General features: G+C 40.9%; 1 protein-coding gene across 3 annotated transcripts in view; it reads right to left on the bottom strand.

Moving 5' to 3' along the window:
- ADCY8 (adenylate cyclase 8) overlaps window positions 1–27,527 on the bottom strand; it is a gene marked incomplete at both ends in the record, with an annotated part of 222,768 nt that overhangs the window by 30,548 nt on the left and 164,693 nt on the right. For all 3 annotated transcript variants that reach the window (XM_079722270.1, XM_079722269.1, XM_079722268.1), the window contains 2 exons: window positions 6,839–6,917; window positions 14,764–14,936. In XM_079722270.1, coding sequence (XP_079578396.1) covers window positions 6,839–6,917; window positions 14,764–14,936 — 252 coding nt within the window. The remainder of the gene's footprint in view (window positions 1–6,838; window positions 6,918–14,763; window positions 14,937–27,527) is intronic.

Genomic DNA, 27,527 nt, shown 5'->3' on the forward strand with positions numbered 1-27,527 from the left:
GGTGAGGGAAAAAGGAGATGCAGATATAAGATTGATGACGTTAAATCCAAAGTCTAGTGTCCTATGAAAACTGGAAAGTATCACTATGAACTTATGATCTATATGTATTTCCTGGCTTTGCCTACTGAAATCAAGGTCTAGAAGCAATGAAAACCTAGTAGCAATGAATCATCCCAGTGTCCAGATTGTGGTTTCAAAATATCAATTCCTACAAAAGGGACCTTGTACTCTTTGCAGAAAAGGCTGAAATTTAGGGAGGAAAATGTACAAGCCTGGAACGTCTTTTGGTACCAGAGAGCAAGTAGACTACCGGAGACTGGGGTTATGTTGAAAGGAGTAGACCATCCCACTGTCAAATATATGACAAGTTGAACTTTAATAAGAATAATAATTGCAACGGATCGAAATGAAAGACATATGTTAAAATGCAAAAGTTCATAGTGACACTTAAAAAACAGAACCCCATTGATCGCATCTTGATGATGCTCAGGAACTAGCTTATTGGGAAACTTGGAAAAAAATTTATAGGTAAATTAAGCATTTACCCTGCCTTTGCTTTGTGAACTGTACTTGAAGGTAACAACTAGTTGGCGAGGAGAAGGTTCTCTTTTTTTTTTTTTTTTTTTTTTTTTTTTTTGCTGTACGCTGGCCTCTCACTGTTATGGCCTCTCCTGTTGCGGAGCACAGGCTCCGGACGCGCAGGCCCAGCGGCCATGGCTCACAGTCCCAGCCGCTCCGTGGCATGTGGGATCTTCCCGGACTGGGACACGAACTCGTGTCCCCTGCATCGGCAGGCGGACTCTCAACCACTGCACCACCAGGGAAGCCCGAGAAGGTTCTCTTTAAAAATGTATTCCAGCTAGCAAATTTTGAAATATTGATAGAATTGGAATATCACTACCTAGAATATAAATGAATGTAGGTTATTATTGTCAATAGCTGCTAATATCACAAAAGAGAGATAAGCAGAGATAAGCAGACATTATATGCCTCTTAATAGTAGTTCACAAAATTAACCAATTAAATCTTTTTGCAGAAAAAAACTGAACTTGAATCTCACCAAGTTTCTAGATATAACTACCAATATAGGAAAAACAAAGGACAGAGGAATGTGTTAAATACCCCTAAAAAGGGTGCAATCAACAAACTCTAGACTGAGAGACATTCTAGAGGTCAGTGGCTCTCACAAAATATTGCAAAAAAAAAAAAAAATGGAGGGTGGTCCTATAGATTAAAAAGAAATAAGAGACATATCAACCAATGGCGATATATGGACTTAAGTTGGATCCCAACGGAAACAAACTTAAAAAAATATAAACTAATTAGGAAGTTGAAACATTGCCTAAAGTCTTGAACATACGAAAGAATTACTGTTTTATTTTTTAAAGTGTGTTAATAGTATTGTGATTAGGCTGAAATTCTCTTTTAGATGCATATTGAGTTATTTACAGATGAAATGATAGGACATTTGGAATTTGCTGCAAAATAATTGGGAAGGAGCAGTGAGCAAAATAAATAGGGATGTAGATGAAAAAAGACTGCACATGAGTTGGTGACTGTCGAAGCTGTGAGTTCATTATACAATTTTACATACTTTCGTATATGTTTAAAATTTTGCATAAGAATAAAGTTTTAAAAATGTAAGTGGTGGCTGCAGGTTGTATAAAAGAATGCTAGTCCTGTTTTACCATGTTGCTGTGTGAGTGTGGGAAATTCATTCAACTCCTTGTATTTTGATTCCCCTTCTAAAAAATGAGGATAATTGCCTTCATCTCATTTAATGTGAGACATGGATTATCATACGTCCTGTCGTATGGACCAAATGACATGATGTATGCAAAAGAATTCGGAAATGTCTAAAATGTAGATTTATCGAGTATTACTATGACTTTAAGGTGTCTGTGGATGAAATCTGATCGAAACTATGCTTTCATTTTTTTTTCCCTCCAGACTCAAGAGCATCGAGTTTTGATCTGTCAAGTTGCAGGACAGGATTTTGTCCACAATTTTTTCCAAATGAAATGTTTCATTTCCACCCTTAAAAAATGCAGTATTGGTTAAAGCAAGAGATAATTTTTAAAACTTCTTTCCTGTTGAAATACTCTCATTCGACTGCATTTAAATCAGAACTATGAGTAGGGAAATCTGGAGTTCAGAAGTTGACTTAGGAATTTTCCAGTTGCAAGATAAGAACATACTTTACATTTTGACTGCAGGTCTCTGCATCTAAGGCTTGTTCATAAAGAGATATCTTAGTCCAAGTACAGTCCTATCTCTTCACAAAGCCAGTCTCGTGAAGGCATGCGTCACATATTTTTTAGACGTCCATGGCAGGAAAGTATTCTGTTTCAGTTTACTAAGTACCTACTATGTGCTAGGGGCTGGGCAGATGGAGCTAAGCAAAACAGCCTCTTTGTCAGCTGAGTGGTGGTAGAAGAGCACAAAAAAGAAAGAGATCATTTCAACACAGTGTGGTCAGAGCACACATGAAGAGAAAAGCAAAGCAAAACGAAGGCATGGACACTGAGTTTTTAAAAGTGAACATTCTTCGGCATTTACTCAAGAAATGTCAATTGATTTGGAAGTGCACTCTCCTAATTTTTACCAAACCATTTAGGAACTGGCTACATGAAAAGAGTACCAAGGGAACTAATACACATTGTTCATGTTTTGTGCCAGGCTTTTATCACAGAAAGATAACTAACACTGGCCTGGTTCTTGCCTTGGACCAGGCACTGTTCTGAGCACTTCGTAAGTACTGAAGGTCATTCAATCACACAACAGCTCAACAAGGTAGGTACTTTATTATACCCATTTCACAGCTGAGGAAATGGAGGCATAGTAAGGTGAAGTCAGGTGCCCAAGGACTCACAAATAGAGGCTGGGATTTGAACTCAGGGCATTTTGACTCCAAGCTGTGGCTCTTAACCCCTATAATCTATGTCTATGACCTCATTCAGCTGTTCTCCACTCCCAATAGATAACTATTAGACTTTTCATTTTGCAGGTAAAGAAATGGCAGGTCAGGGCTGTTGAGCATCTCAAGGTCACCTATTCTCCCAGCAGCATGGCTGGGATGCAAACTTAAGAATTTCCTTCCAAGGCTTGGGTCTTTCTTTCTAAGCTGCACAATTCCAGTGCCTGTCTTTATCAGACCTAGAAGTAAGTGACTGGAGACCTGACCTCATTAATCTCTGTCTCTGTGCACAGGTGTGACTTCCTCTGCTCTAAATGGAGATGCTGAGGCAAAGCCCAAATCTCAGAGCTGCGCGTGAATCAGGCACGAGGTAGGAGGCACCTGGCTGTCTGCTCTCTTCTGTGCAACATTCGGGATATTCACCTGCCTCAGAGGAGAGGGTGTTTGGCATATTGCTCCACATGTGTGCAGGATGAGCTTCCCCGATTATGCAGTTACATAACCGCCTCCGTCACTCTGGATATGTAACATTACACATGCTCCCACTGGGATGCTGCCTCATACCAGGCATCAATGGGGATTATTCAGCCTTTAATAAAAATAGAGGGCCTCTGAGTCACAAGGGAAAATGGTGGAAGCTGGTAGCAAACCCAGGAGCAGAGGGACTTGATCCAGATGAACAGGACTCTGATGGATGTTATGAAATGACACTCGAAGTGACGCACTCCTGCAGAAAGCATCCTCTAGCAGACAGGCAGGGGAACACGGTGGAAAGTGAATGGACCTAGAAGTTCAAGCATTTGGATTCCTGTTTCTCTCTGGTCCTCCTTATTGTCTTTGTGACCTCAAGTGACTTGAGTCTCTGCTCCTGCCTTGGGACCAAATGGATAATAACACTTTCTCTGTTTGTTGTGTTCTCTTCTTTGTTGTGTTGTTGTTGTCACTGTTTGTTTGTTTGTTTTTTTGGCTGTGCTGCACGGCTTGTGGGATTTTAGTTCTCCGACCAGGAATTGAACCCGGGCCCTCAGCAGTGAAAGCACAGAGTCCTAACCACTGGACCACCAGGGACTTCCCTGTTTGTCTCAGACTCCTGCTTTCAGAGTAAACTATTAATAGCTCACAACTTTTGAGCACTTATTCTACGTGCAAACCACTGGAAGAGGTATATTATAATCATATTCTCATGTAATACTATATAACAAACTTATAAAACCTGTTATTATATCCATTTTATAGGTGAGAAAACTGAGACAGAAAATTAAGTAAATTACTGAAGGTCACGTATTTCCTGAGCGGCGGAGTTGGGGTTTGAATGTCACCTACCCCACTCCCAGGCTTACATTTGTAACTGCTACAGTTATGTGATGTGGTCACATAATTTCAAAACCTTTTGAAAGTTAAAAAGAAAAAAGAAATCAGATATCACTTGAGCACTCAGGCCCTCACTATTCACGTATACATTCTTACTTTATATCCATCTTCATGTGATGAGGTTATCTGCTTTCCCAGGACAAACGGATAGTAGAATAAACTGAATCAGAATGTTAGAAAGGTTTTGAGGAAGGGAGCACTGAGAGGGGACAAAGTAATTCCTTAAGGTGACAGAGAAGATAGAAACATCCTTCTCATTATGTAACGAAGACCCCTACTCTGAACTTGCTCTCTCTTGGCTATCTCTGAGAATTTCTCACTTGTCAGTTTACAACCTGTGTGATGGAGTGTACGTATGTTTTTCTATAGGATTGCCTTGTCTGATTCTGTCTTCGCGGCCCTCAAATGGGTTTTCATTTGCATGTCAGACTAAGGAGTCCTCTCCTGTAACTAGAAGCCATCAAGATGTGGAGGACATGACCCCAGCTGTCATAGAAAACCATTAAGACCTAAATATAGGAATTCTGCAAATGGCCGGACTTTGACATTTGGCTTATTGTTTCACCATAAATTCAGCTAAAATTGAAAAGCAAGGTAAGGTCATATTGCAGGATTGAACGCCCTTGGCATTGTGAAGATATGCAGACAATTCTTTCTGTCTTTCCCCAATCTAGAAAGTGGAAAGGTGGGCTTTGGAGACAGATCTGGGTTTGAATTCTAGTTCTCTCATTTACTAGCTGAGTAGCCTGACTTTCTTTATCTGTAAAACAGGATCCATAATAACGACCATTAGGGTTGTTGAGAGGATCCAATGAGATAACACAGGTGAAGTGCCAGGCACATAGTAGGAGCTTGATGTATATTAACTCTTACCCCCTTTTCTTCGATTGCCAAGTTTTATTTACTCCTTTTCCCCCTTGACTACATTTTACCATCCTGCTTTATCACAAATACCTTATGTATGTATCTCTAGCTTCTAGGTTTTTAGCTGTTTCATCCCTGGTTTCTCAGGATGCGTTACCTCCCTGTCTCCATGGTGATTTCTCAGTGGTATGTTTCTATTTCTGCTCTGGCTGATAGTCTTCCTGTTTTGTTTTTTTCCTTTCCTGGTTTTTCAAAGCACACACAAAGAGAGATGGACTGGGATCCACAGCACAGCAGTGAAGCAGACAGGGCCTGGCTCTACCAGAAAGTGAGAATCTCCCCAGGTGAGGAATGTTACTGAATTCATGGTCTGAGTCTGCATGGAGAAATCATACTGGTCATGGAGAGCAGGTGACACCTCTTGGGTGAAGCCTGTTATGATGCTCCCATACAGAATAATTTCCTGCTTCTTTGACTCTTGAAGTCCTTGAACAAGTCTGGTCCACACATAGCACATCCCCCATTGCATTATTTAGGGTCTGCTCTCCTCCAGGAGACAGGAGCCCTTGGGGCCAGGGATGGGATTTTGCACAGCGCTATCCATGGTGCCCACCCTAGATCCTGGCAGATGGGGAAGTGGCATCGATACGGTAGGCACTTTACCTACTCAGGACAAATCAGTGATGAAGCGCTTCCTCTATCTCTGTAAGGCAGTGCTCAAAATGCTGCATACAATCATCTCAAATGATGCTTCAAAACAGCCCTAGTCAGGTATTACTATCTTATTTTAGAGAGGAGGAAACAGAGGCTCAGGGAGATAAGTTACTTGCCCAAGGCCACACATTTCTGGGAGGCAGGGCAGGATTGGAACCTTGGCCTGGATGATCCTCAAACCTGATTGGGAGTTTGGGGTTGACATGTACACACTGTTATATTTAAAACAGATAACCAACAAGGACCTACGGTATAGCACAGGGAACTCTGCTCAGTACTCTGGAATAACCTAAATGGGAAAAGAATTTGAAAAAGAATAGATACAGGTATATGTGTAACTGAATCACTTTGCTGTACACCTGAAACTAACACAACATTGTTAATCAGCTATACTTCAGTATAAAATAAAAATTAAAACAAAAAAACCCCAAACCTGAATGTTTACCTAGTTTACACAACTCCTATAGTAATAGAACTGGGAGGGGCCCCAGTTTGCCTCAGGCAGAAATTGAAAGCTTTTTTTTTTTTTTTAACAATAGTTTTATTGAAAGAGATATACCTAAAGGGAATGAAAACCATATTGCTCTCCAAATCATCTCCATCTTAGTTTTTTATCAAGTGGTGCATACTAGGAATTGATTCTTTAAGAATCACAACTTGCTGGGAATTCCCTGGAGGTTCAGTGGTTAGGACTTGGCGTCTTCACTGCCGGGGCCCAGGGTTCAACCCCTGGTCAGGACACTAAGATCCTGCAAGCCATGCAGTGAGGCCAAAGGAAAAACAACAACAACAACAACAACAACAAAAAAAAAACAAAAAGAAGAAGAAGAAGAAGAAAAAAAAGAATCACCACTTGCTGCAAGCAACTAGAAGTCATTTATTGCAGAGATGAGTGGCTGCCTCTCAGGTGAATTTTATGGCAATGGGAAATGCCAGGTAATCCAAGGCAGTTAGAGGGAAATGTCAGATTACCTGCTGTCCATGGTAGAAGACAGCGAGGAGGAACATGGTCATCAGCAGGAGTGACGCCTCCTTGGTCCCCAGGAAATCTCTGTTGGAAGAAGAAATGCAAATGGTGGCATGGTTATCGACAACGATGGAGGGAGTTCAAGGAGGCCCATTAGGAAACTGGTTCAGACTGGAGTGGGATAAAAAGAGAGAAGCAGTTGTTTTTTGAGCTCCCACTATATGATAGGGGCTTCTCTATAAGGCTTTCATACAGGCTAATTCAGAACTCAGTTGATCCCCAAGGGTATGAGGTCACATAGATCATACCTGCTGGGAGACTCTAGAATCCAGCATCTAGACAATGAACTTACATTAATAATGATGTCTTCTATTTGCAAAACACTTTTTCTAGATTTCAAAGAGCTCTTATACTTTCTTGTCACCAAAATCCATGCGAAGACAAACATCCCCTCTTTTTCTTTAGATGTTATCCTATTTAAGAGGCAGGCAAGGTACTTGCTATGTGGCAGCCCCTGTTCTAAGTGCTATAAGAATCACACTTAGGTTTTCATATAAATTCCTATTTCAATTTTGGGCACTGTTGTTACCCTCTTTGATCTCTCTTCTACATGGCTGCTAGAATATTTTTTATCACTAAGGCCAGATCACATTACTCTTTTGTTTTATAGCTTCCCAACCACAAGCATACATATACTCAGAACTCACTCAGAGGTAACTTAACTCTGATGTGGTTAAGGACACAATGGGGCCATCGTGGATGAGACGCAGTGCTCAGAGAGAGTAGAATGGGCACTAATATGGCTGCACCCAGGCAATCTCCAGCTTCCCCTTTTCTATTCTCACTGGAGACCAGCATGTGTAGCATGGGGCTTAGGGAAATGGGAGCATGATCCCAGCTGCCAAGGCCAGCTTCTCACCTAGCTTTATGCTAAAAGACCCTCTCAGCTTACACAGGGCCAGCCCCAGTCCAGCTCTCCAGGTAGAACAGGGACTTAGGAATGGAAATGTGCTTTCTCTTGGGGAGGTATTGTGCACACGGGGACCCAGGGGACCAAGGAACGCTGTGGGCTGAAACAAGATTCAGATTTGTGAATTCCTAGCTCCATCTGCTTTTCCTTGGAGATAAGATGCTAATAAAAGATAAAACTCACTATTATATTTCTTTTCTGTAGCTCCAGTGAAGCATATAATTATTGAGCATCTACTATGTACCAGGCACATGCTAGGATACAGAACTGAAGAAGGCACATTGTCTTTGCCCTCAAAACAGTTCAGAAAGGAAAGAACCAAACAGACAGATAATTTCATAACATGATACACTGCCTAGTAGGGATACACTCTTGTTACCATAGGAATATATGGGAAGAGAAAGTAACCCAGGCTGGATATTCAGGGAAGACTCAAGAGCTGAATATTAAAGGTCGATAAGACTTTGGGAGGAAAAGGTGGGATGCATTCTATAGGTATGAGACATATATCTTGCTTAGCTAGCTGGTTAACAAGCCTCTAGTGTAGGGAGGATAAGTAAATATCATATAACAAGTGAGGCCACACGCAGACTCAGATCTATTAGAGCTGTCCACCACCAGGGCTGAAGTGAAGAGTGTTGGACTGTGAGCCATCTATTGTCAATCGAGAATTTTAAGCACTAGGACTCATTTATTCATTCGTTCAGTCACAGTCACCATAGTGCTTGCTTTGGGGAACAGGCACATTCCAGTACCACCCTTTCCTTCATGTCAATTAATTCTCTGGCCCCTGAAGTTTGTGGACTCCTGACAAAATAATAAAAGTCATGAGTTTTGTAGTCATGCAGACCCAGCTTCCCATTTCAGGTCTGCTGCTGACCAGTGGTTTGACCTTGGACAAGCCCCTTAATATCTCTGAGCCTCAGTTTGTTGCCCTGTGAAAGACTCTAAGTGCGTTTACCTCCCTAATTGTGAGACTTAATTGACCAAATCTTGGTAACGTGTTTGGCATGGCGTGTGGCCCATGTCTCCCTCTCTTTACCCCCTAAAGCTCCCAGCACATCATCTTGCCCCTGGTGGTGGCATTTTACAAAATCACTCGTTCACACGGCTTAGTTTGAATGGGAGATGTCCTATGTTTAGCTCCACGTGAATAAACTCCTGCTCTGACGGGCACTTCTGATATCCTTTTCTTTGTGATGCAGAAGACTTTTTAAAGCTCAGCAATTTATCACTTAAAACACACTTTCAAGAGAAAACACAAACACCTCTTGAATCATTTTGAAAGCAGTGCTTGACTAAAAATAGAGAGATGGCAAATCAAATTCAGAAGAGAAGTAAAGGAAAATTATGAATGGTCTTTGAGTCTTCAGGATGTATTTCAGATGGAAAAAAATATGACTTGAGTAGAGACTACAAAATATGCACAGTAAGTCAGCCTGGCCAAAGAACATCCAGAAAGAACTGTGATTTGAATTTAGAAGGGATTTTTTCTTTTTTCTTTTTTTGTAGCTTCTATGACTATTTGAAGAAATTCCAAAGAGAGCCAAGTGGCTGAAATCTGTACAATATCTGCTAGATATTGGGTGGCAGAGACATAAAACCCAGGACATTTTGAACTAATTTATTTGTATTGACAAAATTACTAAATTAATACTATCCTCTCCCTATGCTCATAGAAAAGGACACATTAAGTGAAAACACGTAGAATAATGTGCTTCTCAAGGATACCACAATCTTTAGAGATCATCTTATCTGATGTCTTACAAAAATTCACATTTAATTTGAGTGTTAATCATTATAGAAGTACTCATTCTAGTTGTAGTGAATTTGGAAGCTAATACAAATTCACAAATAAAAAAATATAAATAAAAATTATCCTTCAGCCTACCACCCAGAGAAAACAATGGTTAATATTTTGGAATCACCTCAGTGTCTGTCATTTCCTTTTCCTTTATGCAAAAATAGATTCATGTTTACAAATTTAGAACTGTATGGTTCATACTGTTTTGTAACCTACTTTTGTACTTAGTATGTATTATGAAAATAATTCTGTGTAATTAAATACTTCACAATGTGAATTTAATGGATTCATCCAATTCCATATTATGTGTACCATACATAATATAATAGTCCTTGCAAGCCTTTTAATTTATTGGTTGAAAACGAGGCCCAGAGAGAAGAAGGCACTTGCTTAAGGTCACGCAGCTGATTTGTGTCCCAGCCAGGATGAGAATTCACATCTCAGGCACCAAGTTCGGAGCATTAGCGACTGAGCACCTGAAGCCAAATCTTAATGTAGCTATCAGCTCCCACTTCCCCTCATGAAATCCAAAATAAACCAGCCAGTTTGAATTTATCTTTTATTCTGTTGCCATATTAATGACTGCATTTGCTTAGGGCTGATTTTGTCATACCTCTAATAACACTTTGCATACATTGCCTGCTTTAATTGTCATAGAAACACTTAAAATATTATTATCCCTATTTTAGTAAAGCAGAAACTGAGACTCAGATGTTAAACGATACACTCCAACTCACAGATCTAGTGAATGGTGAAGGCTGGCTATCAATCCAGATCTCAACGATGCTTTTTCTGTAGCTATCATGCCCTCCTACATGCACTTACTTATAAATAGTTGCCTCTAAGCTCCTTAAGTGTCGTATTCATCTGTGAATCTGCAGGGCCTACGAAAGCCCACAACAAAGGTATGACACTTAAGTCCAAAAGCAAATTGTGTTTACAGGATGGGGAGCACAAGGTTTATGGGTAATGGTGAGCAAAAATCATAGGGTTGTAGATGGATGACACTTAGCTTACTGTGAACTAATGGTGTAATATGATTCTAAATGAAATAATATTTCCATCAGTCACTCATTCATCTCATATTTCATTCAACAAACATTTAATTGGACACCTGCTGCCAGATACTCCACTAAGTGCCAAAAATATGAACATGAGCAATGGCCCTTGCTCTCAAAACTTCTATTCTAATGGAAGAGGAAGACATGGCAATTAAAGATTGGAACAGACAGAGATAAGTGCAATGATAAAAAATTATGTGCACAACTTAGAAAATGAGGAATGATCAGAGTGGGCTTCCCTGAGGGGGGAGGGCCTTGAGTATGATGGGTTGGCGGGGGAGTTGTGTGCAGAATCTGGTAACTGGCACATGGTTTCCCGTGGCTAGAATACGGGATATAAATGGTGACCTGTGGAGCTGCAGGAGATAAGGGTGGAGGAGTCGATGGGACTCCAGGGAGAGCTTGGACGTTGACAAGCAGGTTGAACTTTTTGTTCCTTAGAGGCAATAGGGAGACCCTTAAGGATTTTAAGAAGGATAATGTGTTGACCACATGGCTTTGATGGCTTTGAGGAGGGTGGATTGAGAGTGCAGGCTGGGGGATCAGGTAGGGTACAGCAGTCCAGAGATGGTAGTAGGGATATTTCTAGAACAGCAGTATTTGTGGTATAGAAGGGGTCATGTCTGATAATAATCGTTAGTATTCATCAAGTGCTTATGCTATGCCAGACCTTGTGCTGTTTCCATGATCACATTTGATGTCTCATATATTCCTACAACATAGGAACTCTTATCATCCCCACTTTACAGATGAGAAAAGCAGGGCTTAGAGAGGTCGTCACTTTTAATTAATTTGCTCAAGATCACACAGCTGGTTGATGGTGGAGATGGCATCTGAATACAGGTGGTTTAGCTCCTAAACTTGTACCCACAAATGTCATGATGTAGTCTTCCCTGTAAGGGATGCTGTGGAGGATGAATCTTTAGGGACTGATAAGATATTGGGTGCCTCCCCTGTTTTGGGCTCAGTGCCATCCACGGAGACAGGGGGTTGTCAGGGAGGGGCCTCATGAGACGATAGAGAGTCTCAGTATTTGGGATCATCTCGGTGTGGATGCAGCCAGGCTGCCCTGTGCCAGGTTCTCTGTACTTTCCCAGGCAACTGACCCTCAGGAACAACCAGCAGAAATGCCCTGAACCAATATTAACTCCTACGGGGTTGGTTAAGTTCCAACAGCATGAGCAGACTGTGACTGCCAAACGGATCCACAGTTTGACTTCTGACCCGTTGACTTATAACGCAGCTGAGAGGGAAGGCAGAAAAAACTCTTCCGTTCCTTATTCATTTAATTCTGTTGATAGCAGAGTGTGAGTGAATACAAGACTAACCGATAATTGACCTTGAGTCAGGAAGAAGCTGAGAAAAGCACTTGAATGTCAGCAGGAATGAATTTGGGATTATGCTTTACTCTTATGACCCTACTTAACAATTTAACTACCAGTTTTTCCTTAAGACCTCAAAACAGAATTCAGAGCTAAATCTTTCTCCTAAAAATGAAGGAGGGGATAGGAATGAACAGATACTGATCACATACTATGTGCCAGGCTCATCAGAGCCTCACACAGTCCCATACCAGAGTGTAGTTACTCCACTTCACTGATGGGTAAAGTGAGGTCCAGAGTTGGGGAGAGACTTTCCAATGCAACAGAGTGTGGATCTGAAGCCAAAGCCCTGGCTTGTTCCATTAGTGCTGTGTTTTCCTCTGAATGAATAGATTTTAGATGGTTTAATTTTTATTTCTACTACCAATGTGGCCTATTTGTTTCATAAATCTCTTGGCTGTCTTTTGTGCTGGCTTCTGCTTGGCCATGGGACATCTCTTGGCACTAACTATTTTACCTAATTTGAAACTGTTTTGACTTTCTTTGAACCCTGGGCATATGGTGAGAGATTCTTCATCTTCATTTAAGAGAGATGTATGCATTATTTACAAACATGGAATTTGGAGCCAGAAAGACCTGAGTTTGAATCCAGATCTGTTACCTACTGGCCATGTGCAACCGGGTAATTGTTGAAGCTCTCTGAGCCTGTGTTCCTCAGACGGTTGCCGTGAGGGTTAAATAAGGTAGCGGATATAAAGTGGATGATGCAGATGTGTAACAGACACAAATTAGTACCTAGAATTTGTAAAGAACCTTTACAAATCTAGTAAGAAAAAGGCAAACCACCTAATAAAAGACCAGGCAAAAGACATGACCTGGAAGTTTACTGAAAATGGTCAATAAACAACAACAAAAACGATGCACAAATTTACTCAGGATCAAGGAAATACTATCGAAAATAATGAGATAAAATTCTCACTCAGGAATTCAATAAGAATTACAAGGACCGCTGCCTGTAAGAGAGAAATTGTTCCAATCTTGTTGGAGAGCCATTTGGCAATATTTTAAAACATGGAAAATGCAGATGCCCTATACTCCAGCTAGTGTGCTTTTAGATCTAAATCCCAGGAGACATTTTCAATGATGATCACTGAAGTACTGATAACCTTTTAATAGGTCAAAGGATAAACATATTTTGGGGAAAAGTGGGGGGTGCGTGGGATGAATTGGGAGATTGGGATTGACATGTATACACTAATATGTATAAAATAGATAACTAATAATCTGCTGTATAAAAAAATAAAATAAAATAAAATTCAAAAAAAATAAAATGAATCAGATCTGTAGATATGAAGCTGGATGCATCTAAAAATACTATATTGCATGGCAACACAAGAATTTGTTAAATAACTTATAATACAGACAAAACTAAATATATATAAAACACATGGATGGGAAGCATATATATTAAGTGCATTAGAAGTTGACTCTTGGGAGGAGGATAAAAGAACAATGCTGGGAAAGGGAACTTCAACAATATCTGAAATAACCTTATCCTTTTAAAAATGCAGAAAGAAACATGACTAATTGCTAGCATTGTTTATTTCCAGGGGTTGGTTCATAGACGTGCACATTATTAGCATCAGGCACATTTTCTGAGGCTTCTTGAACTATCTTAGCTTTTTTTTTCATTTTCATTTTCAATTTTTGATTTTTAAAAAACTTTTGGCTGCACCACATGGCATGTGGGATCTTAGTTCCCTGACCAGAGATGGTACCCACACCCCCTGCAGTGGAAGCACAGAGTCTTAACCACTAGACCTCCAGGGAAGTCCCTTCTTGAACTAACTTGACCTCATCTTTCTCTCAGCCTGTTGGCCACCTGTTCTGGTCTCAGTGAGACCAATGTGCTTCCCACCCCCGAGGCCAATCAGCAACATGCTCAGTGTCTGGCTCTTTCCATCACTTCTGGCTCCCATGAAGCTCCATAAGGCAGTTGTGGGATCTGGTTTCCCCAAGGGCTGTGGAAATGGCCAAGTGATGTCACCAGTAAGTACATCCAGAGATGAACTGAGACTACTGGGAGAAAGAGGAGGGCAGGAGCCAGTAGATTCCTCTCCCCTCCTCTGTTTGTGACACTTCCCTACCTTCCCTAGAGATACTTCAATTGGCCAAATGAACGCATCTTCCAAGGCACCAGCTTCGCAATTCATGGGGTCAGCACAACATGGCATTTGCTTGTATTTGCTTCCCATCCTTTTCTTCTTCACGTCTCTTTTCCCTCAGTTTTGCTGCCCTGGGTTTGCATTAGCACTTCATGCTTGCCTCAGGCTCTGTTCTCTAAGGAATCTAGGCTAAGTTAATTTTTGGTATTTTTCTATATTTCAAAAATAACAAAATGCAAGGAGTATAGTAACTGCTCAATGCACAATGTCTGCTATTACTAATAGTGCTACAGCAAAATTATAATCAGACCCTACAAATCTTAGAGCTATTAAAGTTGAAGGAGTCATCAACTATTAGATCTGGGGAGACCTGAGCTATGGTTTAGTCCAAACTTTAATTCATTAATCAATCTGTAATGAATATACAGGATAAAATGGAAAACTAGGAATTTTGCCTAAACTGGTAATCCAGAGAGTGTACCCAACAAGAAATATGTTGATATTCCTTAAGTCCCCAAATTTTGATAACTCTACCTCGATCGTTTTCCCAATGGTTCCATTTCCCACTGAAAGTTGAGCACTTTTTGAACACAGTGATGGGCACTTACTCTCCACTGTGATTCAGGTTGTCATAGCGCAGAAAGAGTCCTGCATAGATGGTCTCAGTCAGCAGGGCATAGATGGCAATCATAATCAGCAGCACAGCCAGCTTCAGGACAGAGTTAAGTCGGAGGAAAACCGCACAGGTCACCATGGCCAACACCCCCGTGAAGACGAAGTACTGAAAACAGAGAAGGGAGGTGGTCAGATTCAACAGGAATGTGGGAGGCTCGTTCTCCTAGTCATGGGTTCCAGTGGGTCTCTTCATACAGATGTTTGCTGAGCATCTCCATTTGGAGGTCTCAGGCCATCCTCAAATTCAACAGGTCCCAAGTTGAACTCATCACTTCCTTACCACCGCCCAAACCTCTGTTCCTTATTCTTGGGGGACCCATTTGCACCATTCCTCAAGCCAGAAACCTTGGTCTCTCATCTTTGTTGCCTTTCTTTTCCCTCACATTCTACAGCCAAGTCATCCTAAGTCTGTAGATTCTACTTCCTTAAGAGATTGCACATCCATCCACTTTGCTCCTTCTATCCTGTTTCTGTTTCAGCTCTCACCTACAGTTTGCAACAGTTTTCTGGCAGCTCTGGCAGCTTCTAGCTCCCAATCCCTACTGAATACACACTATTATTCTCCATCCAGTATTTCCACAACACAGATCTGATCATGTCACTCCTTAACTTGAAGTCGTCTCATTGCTCTCCATTCCCGCAAATTATATTCTCCTTCCTGCATGGCAAAACTCTCAAGACCATCATATATCAGATTTCCTTTCACTTTCCAAATCCCAACATATGTTCCAGCCTCACTATCTATTGGCTCTCCCCCATAGGTCTTTCCCTGCTCTCCCGTGCCTCAGTGCTTTGCATCTCCTGTGCCCTGTTTCTCAAGTTTCATCCATGTGACTAAGCCTTACTTCTCTCACAAGCATTAGCTCAGGTGTCCTCTCCTCTGAGAAGCCTTCATGCTTGTCTCCAGGTGCTTCTGGATACGGCCTAATTCCTCCATAGCACCCTTCACAGCCCAGCATAGTATCTGTCACTCCATATTTTTTTTTGGGGGGGGGCCACCCTGCATGGCATGTGGAACTTGCCCGACCAGGGATCGAACCCGTCCCCTGTGCAGTGGAAGTGCGGAGTCAACCACTGGACCACGGGGGAAGTCCTGCCACTCTTTATTAGAAGTAGCTGCTCAATAGGCCAGTTGGGAACCACTCAAGGGCTATCATATTGGAGTGGCCCCCAGGTGTCAATCTGCCCAGCTAGATTTCAGCCTTCTGTAAGAAGTGTCACAACCCATTTCCCTTATAGAAGTATTCCGTGTATCATTCTGGATGGTAGGTTTGGATTCTGAGTATCCAGTAGGAAAAAAGAACAAAACTTGCATTATCAAAGGCCCACTTGGTGGCGGTGCTTCAATTTTTATACACACTGTCTTCTAATTTTCAAAGTAACTAGTCAAGATGGGAATCATAATTTACATTTTACAAGTGAAGAAACTGAGGCTCAGACAGCTTAAGTAAATTGTTCAAGTTCTCATAACTACAAAGTGGCACCTAGGATATCTGGGTACAACCTGTGCATGTAAATGTAACTCTAGTGGGCATACTGGGCTTAATAATTTCTAAAACCCATTCCAGCCTTGTTATGCATGGTTCTTTCCAACAACTGGTTGTCTTCCCTCACCCATTACACTAAGAGACAATTTCTGTATGGGCAGAGGCATAAGAATTTCTGGAAATCCCAGAGCAACTACTGAAGGCATGAATGCTGACTTTTTAAGTCCAGCTGACTCACTCAGGTCTACTTTCAACAAACAGTGATATCAACAAATATGGACAACACCCTGAATAAATTCCCCCCTGAGGGCCAAGGACCAGTGCCTTTATGGTGCACGGGGGTGGACTCAGAAATGAATAAGGCACTGCCCTGCCCTTAAGGGGCCCAGTGTTTGGGGAGTCCTTTACTTTTGTCTCTTCCTTTCCTAATAAATCCAATTATGTCCTTGTCTCCAATAGGATGATATGCTTTCTTCAACTCTCCTTTAAGATCTTCCCTTGGCAAGATTTTTAGGTTAACTCATCTTGATGCCTCTGTGAAGGAAGCTGTGAGTGAAGCGAGCAGGCAATAATAAGTTCATTGCTCAGAGTTTATTTTCTCCATCCAGAGAAACTCCCAAGATCTTCCATTTTAACAAATGGAGGAAAGAGGAATAGATCTGAGGGGTCCTGTTTCATTGTTACCTGCATTACAACAAATGGTCATGCATGGCTTTTTCAATGCAGATTATGAATCACTTATTAGGTCAAAAGTCAGTGAAATGATTGTGCTCTTGAGCAAAAACTTATGAGGGCACAACAGTGAAATTTAAAAAATGTAACCAGCATTTACTGCATGCATGTCATAATCACGGCAGGGTGCTAGGCACTGGGAGAGATGGCCCAGGTCTAAAGGAATTCATGGACTAAAATGTGAAATAGACAAAAATGCCAATGGTAGCATCCGGTGGAAAATGATCTTTCAGGAATGTGATCCAATGTGATGGGAAAACAGAGGCAGAAGGAGTCCATTCTGTCTGGGGGAAGCAAGTGTGGAGAAGGCTTTATAGGAGAGCTGAGTTTGAACAGGATCTCAAGCATGGATTGGATTTTACATGACAGAAAATGGAACAGGAAGAACATTCTGGAAGGACAGAATGGAGGGAACTGAAAGGTATAAAGGAACAAAGCTATAGGAGAATGAATTCCTTGGGTACATTAGAGAATCATAAAATTGATCCTAAGTAGAACTAGTAACATAGGCAGGCAGGTTTCAAATGTGTTGCCCTCCTTTCTCTAACAAGACTTCTGAAAGTGTAATAGCTAAATATAGTCACACATTTGCACAATGGTCGAACGGATCTTTCTCTTTTTGTGGCCTCAACCAATTGTGTCAGGGTGCTCTTGCCAATCCATTGAAAGGAGTCAGGCCACTCACTGCCTTGCATGGTTTAGGCAACTTTCTACTTTAAAGTATAAAGCTGAACCTTCCGGTGATGCTGTAAACCACAAGACATCAAAGGAATGAGGCACCTAGAAAAATAACATTAGGAGCTTCTCATCTGTTTCTTTTGTGTCTCGAATGAATAGTGGGGGTGGGACCAGGAAATGGGAGAAGAACAGAAGTGTTACCACTTCGTGAAAGCTTTGTGAAAACCCTTCTCTTTCATTTGGGTCTGGACCCATCAATTGTATGCTTCCTATAACTTGGGAGGGTGCTGGATTCAGTGCAATTCCCAAGTTTCTGTTAAACAACAAATAGTTTCTGTGTTCTTTTAAGTTACCTCAGGAACTTAGAAGGTCCACAGCTCCTAGAGTGTCCCTTGAATGGACCCTAGGTATAGGGGTTCATAGGTGTGATAAGGCAGGAATAGGAGGCAAAGCCACATTGCAAAAACTCTCGCATGTTTCACGGAGAAGTGTGTACTTTATTCCACAAGGAGCCATGAATGGGTTTCATGTTTGTAGTGGATTCATTAGCTCAGTGCTTTAGAAATAGGTTGTGGAAGGGAAGAGTACAAGACGGATTGTAATTAAAGGAGAAAAGCTGGGCTTCCCTGGTGGCGCAGTGGTTGAGAGTCCGCCTGCCGATACAGGGGACACGGGTTCGTGCCCCGGTCCGGGAAGATCCCACATGCCGCGGAGCGGCTGGGCCCGTGAGCCATAGCCGCTGAGCCTGTGCGTCCGGAGCCTGTGCTCTGCAACGGGAGAGGACACAACAGTGAGAGGCCTGCGCACCTCAAAAAAAAAAAAAAAAAAAAAAGAAGAAAAGTGAAGATTTAAGGACAAGGTAGGAGATCTACCCAGTAGACTTAGAGGTCTTGGCTTAGCCCTAAGAGATAAAAGGTGACTTGGAGGTGAGGAAAAGAGAAGAGTCAGAAGTGGTGCTAACATTCCCAGCTTGGATTAACCTACTAAGAAAAAAAAACAACAGAAAAAGGATGGGGGAAAGGGAACAGGTTCAATTTTAGGTCCCTCAAGCTTCAGGTGCCAAAGGCATGATTCAGTAAGGACTCTTGTGAGCATCTACAAACACGAGGTTGCGGTTCAGAAGACATTGGGGGTCTCGAGACACACATTGTTCAGTTGAGCTCACAGGTGTGGAAGACACCACCCAAGAAGAATATAATGAATAAAGACAGAAGAGAGACTAAAATTTAGAGACTATCATGTTTGAAGGGCTGTGGAAGAAGAGAAGTAAGGACATCGATTAGGGATTGTTGGGGGCGTGAGGAGGGGAATTAGGAGATAGTAGTGAAAAAACATATAGTCCAAAGAAGAAAAACCCCCACAGACAAAGGTTTTGAGAGGAGCCTTTAAACGGTAACAGAGAAAATATTTTCAAAATAATTTACACCTGGAAAGAAGGACACAGAATTTTTTATAAACTATAATTACAACAATGCAAACTATGTACACAGATACGACGCAGCATTCAAATGAGTTACTGCTCTCTATAATGTCCTTTAACCTGATTGCAACACGCCATATCAAATATATTCAAATGTATTCCCTGTATTCCCAAGGACTCTGTATCCCATTTAGTAATGGGGTTCTCTGCTTCTTCCTAGATCTTTTAATGATGAAAAATAATAATGCCAGGGTTTATATGAGAAATGTTAGATACTGGGCAAAGTTTCCAGCGATCTTCTAAGAAAAGGAACAGATAAGCTACGTATTCTGAGGGAAGAAGAGACCCAATATTGACACTTTTTTTTTTGATCAGAAAAATAAAAAGATTGGATGCTGTAATGAGTATCAGCACTTTGGTGCCCTAGTTAGGAAAAAAAGGTGCCCAAATTAGAAAAAAGATACTATGTATAAATAGACAACTGATGGGAACATAACTGTATAGCAGAGGGAACTCTACTTCATGCTCTGTGGTGTCCTAAATGGGAGGGAAATCCAAAAGGGAGGGGATATATGTACACGTATGGCTGATTTATTTTGCTGTGCAGTAGAAGCTAACACAATATTGTAAAGAAACTGTACTCCAACAAAAAGTAATTTAAGAAAAGATAGGGGTAGGGGATTAAGAGGTACAAACTACTATGTATAAACTAAATAAGCTACAAGAGTATATTGTACAGCACAGAGAATATAGCCAATATTTTATAATAATGTTAATTGGATTAGATTTTGAATCACTATGTTGTATACCTGAAACTAATATAATATTGTAAATCAACTGTACCTCAATAAGAAAAAGAGGTCACAGGCATTTTGGTAACTAGGCTGAAATGTAGGTAGAAGATGGACTAATGTCTTCAATGAAGATGTTATGTGGTTAGAGGTTCTTATATTAGATGAACTCTAGGTAAGATGGGGGATCAGCTGGCAGTGAGGATGCCTATGCATCAGGGGTAAGTTAGTGGAAGACAGATGCAATAACAATAACTAAGCATTTTGTTGGGCATGTGTTCTGTGCAAGGTACTCTATGAATGACTTTATTATGCTTCACCTTATTTAATCCTTAAAATGACCCAAGGACAGGTGCTATTCTTATGCCCATTTTACAGAAGACAGACGAAGCACTGTAACACTTCTCTGCTTAATACTCAAGGTTTTCTTCTCTCAGATGATATATTGAGCTGGGAAATTACAAATTAAGAATTTCTTCTAAGTCTGTACTGAAGAAAATTGGAGTCCCATGTCTTGACAAAGTGCTAAGGGGAGCAAGAGTCTGTTTCCTTGAAGTGAGCATTTAACAAACTAAACCACACATTCGGTTTTCTACATTCGGTTGATTGAGGACCTGTCGGGCAGCAAGAATTGTTCCAGGCTGGAAGGCACCATCTTAATGCCAGGACATTGTCATAATGCATCGTAAATTACCTTAGCTCTATGTGCACATTTTCCTCTTAGAGAAGAAGGAGGAAGAAGAATTTTATACAATAACTCAAAGAAGGGCTTGAGCATCTGCCCACACGTGTACTATATACTGGAGTGTCTGTACCCATTTGGTTGCTGCCAAAATCCCATGGCATTATGAACTCACAGAACAAGAAGGAAAGAGAGCAGATAATTTTGGGGAGTCACTGTCATTCAAAGAAAAGATCCCAACTTCCTGATTCACACAAAATCTAACTCTTTTCAATTGCAAGTCTGGGTACAAGCAGAACAGTGAAGGGCACATGGGCCAATGACAGGGCTTCTCTGCCTCTCCCTGAGGTCTGACTCCTCTCATGGCCCAGGAATGAGGCTGGCATGAACCTGGGGCCACCCCGGGTGCTGAGTGGAGATAAATGATCTGACCCTCCAAGCTGTTTCCTGGTTGTATTAGGCAGGGTGTATTAGGCAGGGGAAAGGGAATTTTGTGTGTGTGTGGTGCTCTGGTACAATCTTACTCTGCTTTGGCTTGTTCCATGGTTGACCTCCCCTTTCCTCCCCAATACTAGAGGAAGAATGATGAACGTTCTCTAGCACCTTAGAGTTACTAACTTAGATCTGTTGAAACTGCATTTAAATTCCACAAGCAGATGTGCTGTCTGTGTCTGACTTGGGTTGAAGGTGTACTCTTCTGGTTATTTCCTAGAAGGGACTGCAGCTCCAGTTACTATTTTTACCTCATAATAATGCACAGAAAGACATAGCTATGTTAATGCTGTCCACAAATGATGACTCAGTATAACTATGAAGCAAAACTGAATCAATGAGCAGTGAAATAGCTATTTCTTATGGAAAGACATCACTACCTAATTTTTTTTTAATATAAGAATGATGCTTCTCTTGATGATTGTTATTAGTCAATTCAACGTAGTCACCTTGGGGGACTATGTGCTTGTCCTGACCATGCATCTTTGATGACTGAGCTCAGATCTCTGTAAATTATCTTCAGAGTCCATTTTTGAAAAACACCAAAAATGCAGTCTCTCTGTATTTGATTCCTAAACAGTGATGTCCAGCCAGATCACTCATCTTGGTGACTTTCAAAACTTAAATTTGTTCCCAGAGGATAATGACTTGACATTGTTGAACATACCTAGGAAGCATAGGCTTTCAGCTAAGAACAATTAGCAAAGAGGACCATGGTGGCATTGTTTGAGTATGTGCATGCTCTCCAAGGCCACTCCCTTGGCCTGGGCAACAAGTGAGGGTCTGGAAGGGTCTGGCTCCCTGAGAATGATCCAACTCATGGTGGTCACCATTTTGTAAATAATTGATAGGAGATTGATATTGCTATGAAACTGGGGCCTGTTCGGATTTTTAGTCACATGATGTACACATGATTATGTAGATAATCTCATGTTTAGAGCATAAAGTCTTATGCATTTAAAAAAAAATTTGTTACATCCCTATCTTCTTCCTTAAATTCAAATCTCTTCTTGGGAAGGCACTATTCACTCTTAGTTACCAAAGTCTTCAAGAAAGAGAGGGAGAGAAGAAGTCAACATTCAATGAATGTTTTATGTATATTATCTCTATCTGTCACCCAACCAATCTTATAAGATAGGTAGTATTGTTAATAATCCCATTATACAGATGAGGAAACTGAGGCTCAGAGAGGTTAGGTGACTTGCCCAAGACTACACAGCTAGTAAATGGCAAAAGAAGAGTGCTTGCTCATTCTATGTCACCACACAGGCTGTCATTCAAGCCTATTCTGTTTCCCAGGCACAATTAATGTCCTTAAAGCCTTGGAATCTAAGCTTCAGTCAGACAGGAATGGTTTTTTGGATCATGTTGTGTTATTATGGCTTTTGGCACTTTGTGAGGAAAGGCAATTCCAAAAATTAATTATCATTTGGGAAAAAACAAAATGATGTCCTCTGTGTATTTCGCCATAACCTAAAATTGGCTCAGTGTAGAAGCAAAATGAGCTTATATAAGATCCCTCTGTTCAACTAGGAAAAGTTCTGAAATTACAGTGGAGCTGTTTGACACTTATTCTTTGTTTGAATTACTTGGTGGGACAGCCACTGTGGAAGCTTGGGAAAATCTAATTTTATCCTGAATAGTTGCTGGGGATTTTAGACCACAATGAATACATTTTCCTTCAAAATCACTTAAGGTTCTGATTCCTACCTGAGGTGTTAACCTGAGAAATGAAGGCAAGAGTTTAGGGGAGCACCAATTTGTACAGTCACTTTTGGAATTAAAAGAAATCTGCTTATTTGTTTTATTATCACTGATTCTCTCTTCTCTTTTCATTGTTTCTCTTCCTGCTTTTTTGCTCCTTTTTGCTTTTTCTCCCTTTTATCTTCCTCTTTTAACTCCCCCCTTTCTTCTCTCATCTTCATCATCATCATCAAGATGACTGATGTTTAATGAGCATTTATTATGTGCCAGGAACTATAGTAAGTGTATACATATATTCTATCAATCTAAGTCTCATGACAACCTTGTGAGGCAGGCACAGCTGTTATCCTCAGTGTGGAAATGAGGCTCAAAAGAGCTTCAGTAAGTTGCTCAAGACCATAGTTATAAGCATCAGGGCTGCAATTTAAGCCAAAATGTTCTGATTACAGGTTTCTAACAGACTCTCTGTAATTCTGCTTCCCTCTTGTCTCTGTCTTTCTGATTCCTCTTTTGTACTTAATTTTTTAAATGGCTTTATTGAGTTATGATTGACCTACAATGAACTGCATATATCTAATGTACACAATTTGATGAGCTTTAGTATTTGCATAAGTTGATGAAACCATCACAATCAAGAAAATGAACACTTGCAGCATGAGTTTCATTGTATCCCTTTATAATTCCTCCCTCCCACATCCCAAGCCAGGAAACCACTGATTTCTTTCTGCTATTACATATCAATTTGCATTTTCTAGAGTTTTAAATCAGTGGGACCATGAAAATGCATACTTTTGTTTTGTTTTGTTTTTTTGCTTATTTCCTTCAGCATAATGATCTTAGGATTCATCCATGTTATTGCACATATAGCCATAGATCATTTCTTACTACTGATGGGCAGTAGTTCACTGGATGGATAGTCTACAGTTTGTTTATCCTTTCATCTGTTTATAGACATTTGGGTTGTTTCCAGTTTTGGGCTATTACAAAGAAGGCTGATATGAACATTCTTTTCCAATATAGAAATATAACTTCATATTTTCTAATATAAGATATTTCTTATTATTTCTTTAAACAAGAAGTTTATTAAGCAACAAAATGCTTGACTTGAAGGGAAAACTATCTAGGACTCATTTCTTTTACAGTAATTTATCCCTACTTAAAGACTGATTGCCCTATGTGTTTATTTCATTATCTGATGGGATTTATTTTCATTTTTGTAATGCACACACACACAAAATAAACAGTTTGATCTTAAAAAGAAAGAAGAAAAGTCTTCTTAGACTTTCAGTCTTCTAAGATGTTTTAGGAAGAAATAGAGCAGCGTATAATCTAGGGATAATTACTGTATACTACTGAGGCAAGACTCATCTGATGGCTCTACTTAATGTCCCATGAATTATGATGTTTTTCAGTCTGGCTGGTGGGAAAAGACACTATTCCCAGCCCTGTGTGAGCGCTGGGCACTAATCCTTTCAGATGGCTCTTTCCCAAGCATTGCTTAGCGTCCTCACATGCATGCACTGATCGGACCCTCTGCAGATCTCTGAGTTTTTCTCTGTCTCTGCAACTCTCTTCTCTCTGGTAGTGAGTCCTACAAACTCTAGCCACCTTGGTCCCCCCAGATGCTTGGATCTGTCTCCCCAAATCCGGGAGGTGCACAGGGTTCTGTGTGTGTTCTTCCAACCTGAGCCAGTCTGAAAACAAGATCTCTTAAAGCAAGATACATGGGACTCTCCTGGCTGTCCAGTGGCTAAGACTCAGCACTTCCACTGCAGGGGTGTGGGTTCGATACCTGGTCAGGGAACTAGGATCCTACATGCCACGTGGTATGGTCACAAAATTAAAAAAAAAAAAAGAGCAAGATACAGCTCTGGCAATCACAGGGCTCACTTAATTTGCTTCTTGTTTTTCAGGGATTGCTGTCCTTCAATACCTGATGCTCAGTGTCTTGAAAACTATTGTTTCACATATTTATTTATTTTTAAGCTGTCTCAGGGGGCAAGGCAAATCTTGTCTCTGCTACTCCACTGGAAATACATCTGTTTTAAAGGAAAACTATTAAATAGACTGTGGGCTCTGTCCTGTGCTGGGCCCTTAAGGTAATGTTGAAAACTATACAATACTGTCTTTTCTCCTTAAAGCAATTTATAAATTTGAAAGTTTGGAAAAATGTTCTAGTTAGATAAATAAATTATAGAAAGGATGGAGTGAGGGTACTAAGGTGATGCCTTAAGGATATGTGAGCTGTCAGGAAGTAATCTGAAGGGATTGGGTCTACTTGAAAAAGAGAGGCTTGAAGGCTGGGTAGGACCTGAATTCATGGGGGAGAAATGGCAGAAAGTGCCAGGATACAAAGACACAGACGATTATACTTCTAGGGAAAATTGGTTCTCAGGGACTCTTTAAAACCATAGCATACTCTGATTGCTCTTGCAAGTATAGTTGACTAGTCATTCAAATGTGCCAGAGCATAGAATAAAGGGGCTCGATTGTAAAATGAAGATCTTCCCGTTGAGCCTCCCAAGAACCGCATTCTGGTGTTTGAGATGATGGGAATGGTTTGTGCATGTGCCTGTCATTCACTTTACAAACCTATGTCTCTTCGCTCCCCTCTTAGACTACTTTTCAAATCGTAGTTGGGACACAGCTTTCTTCACGGTCGTTTCCTGTATCTTCACTCTTTTTAGTAATTGGCAAACTCCAGTTCAGAAATAAACTATACTTTATACCATATATGATGACAGCCTCTCATGTTTATGTCACATCATCCAGCTTAATCAACCTCTTATGGCCTGAGAATCGTTTCTCACGGGTGAGGTGGAAAGGTCCGGTATACAGATGAGGAAACCAAGGCTCAGAGAGATGAAGTGATTTGCTTGGGGACACACACTTGTGAGTGATGGGAGGTGGTTGTGCAGATTAAGCCTTTTAGAAGGTTTGAATGTTTGATTCCTTCTAGTTTGGTAGACAAATCCTTAGGGAGAGAAGCACGGCCATATATGTCAGGATGGCAAATGGTGGGTCAAACCAGGTTGCTGTAGTAGCTGGTGATGGAGAGAGTCCAGATGCCCATATTTTAGGCCAGTGGGATTCCTGCACCTGATGGGATGTTGGGAGTTGGTGAACTTTGTCTGTCAATAGGCCAGATAGCAAGCATTTTTGGCTTAGTGGGCCACACCACCTCTGTTGTAACTACTCAACTCTACCGTTGTATTATTATACAAGCAGCTGTAGACATTGCTAACACATGAGTGTGTCTGTGCCCTGATCAAACTTTATTTACAGAATGGGTGGCAGGTGGAAATTGGCCTGTGGCCATAGTTTGCTGACCCCTGGGCAAGATGATCCTTTGTCTGTGGGAGGAAAATATTAAAACTTGGACTCATTTATTTTAATCTCACTTTTTAACATTTCTATTTTATGAGTATGTTTCATAATGTACATGGTATGTTAGTACAGTGGTATAGGTATGTAACTTATAGATAAATATATATTGATGGTGCAAGCTCTAAATCTTTTTACTTAGTAAATAAATCACAGCTGACATTTAATCAGCAGATACTTTGTGGTAGGTGTTGCTCTAAACACTTTACATGGATTAATTCACTTAATCCCCACAACAACCTATCAAGAAGGTATTACTTTCATCCTTATTTTGCGGAGGCACAGAGATGAAGCTATGTGATCCAGAAGCTTACCCACCCCTTTCTTAGGACTGGGAAATCCATGCGTGCTGTGGGCCTGAGTTTGGGAGTTCAAGTTTGGGGCCAAGGGTATATATATCAAGTGTTGATTCAGAGGTCCAGCTTAGTACTTCACAAACACCAATTTCATGTCAGACCACATGTTAGAAACTCAACGTTTGCCACCTCATCTAGGTAGGCACTGTGAGAACATGATATTCTTTAATTCCACAATCACTGTGTGAAGAAGGTATTATTTTTCCCACTTTACAGATGAGGAAGCTGAGGTTCAGAGAGAGTATGAACTGATTCAAGATTCTACTGCTACCAAGTAAAGGAGCTCAACTGGGAGTGAAATCCAGAGTTTGCCCAACTCTAAATGTCTGATTCTTGGCCAGCTTACTGCCTCTTGGGACACTCCTCATGCCCTCCAAACTTAGAAGTTCTCAGGGAGCTGGTGTCCCACAGAGTCTACAAAATCGGAGCTCACCCATTATTTGGTGGGAGGACGTCCCAGAGCACATGGTCTGCCCCACACAGCCCTGAAACCACAGCTAGTCGCATCCTGCTCAGGACTTCCTTAGGAACAGCCTAGTTCTTCCCTAGGGATGGAGCCTGGATTCATAAGTATGAGCTCAAGAATAAGCCAGATATGGTTTGAATTGCAGTACTAAGTCTTAATAACTGCATTAATAAGGGAAGGACAGAAAGGGAGGAAGAATGAAGAGAAATGAGAAAGAATGGAAGTCAGGCATGAGTAGCACTGAGCAAGCTACTTTCTGAGCCTTAGTTTCATTACCTATAACATGGAGATGGTAATAGCATCCTCCACATATCTTGAAGATTTAACGATGTTATGCATATCAAGTAGATGCTCTATATCTGGGGTCAGAGGTGAGGCTTTCTGTCCTTTTCAGAACATTTCTCAGACCAAATCTGGGGCCAAGGTGAGATAACAGAGCCTTTCCTCCACCACACATTGGAGGGGGTCTCAGAGAATAAAAATCTACCCAAGGTCGTCAAGGTTA

Source organism: Hyperoodon ampullatus (genome assembly GCF_949752795.1).
Source record: "Hyperoodon ampullatus genome assembly, chromosome: 17".
Classification (NCBI taxonomy): Eukaryota; Metazoa; Chordata; class Mammalia; order Artiodactyla; family Ziphiidae; genus Hyperoodon; species Hyperoodon ampullatus.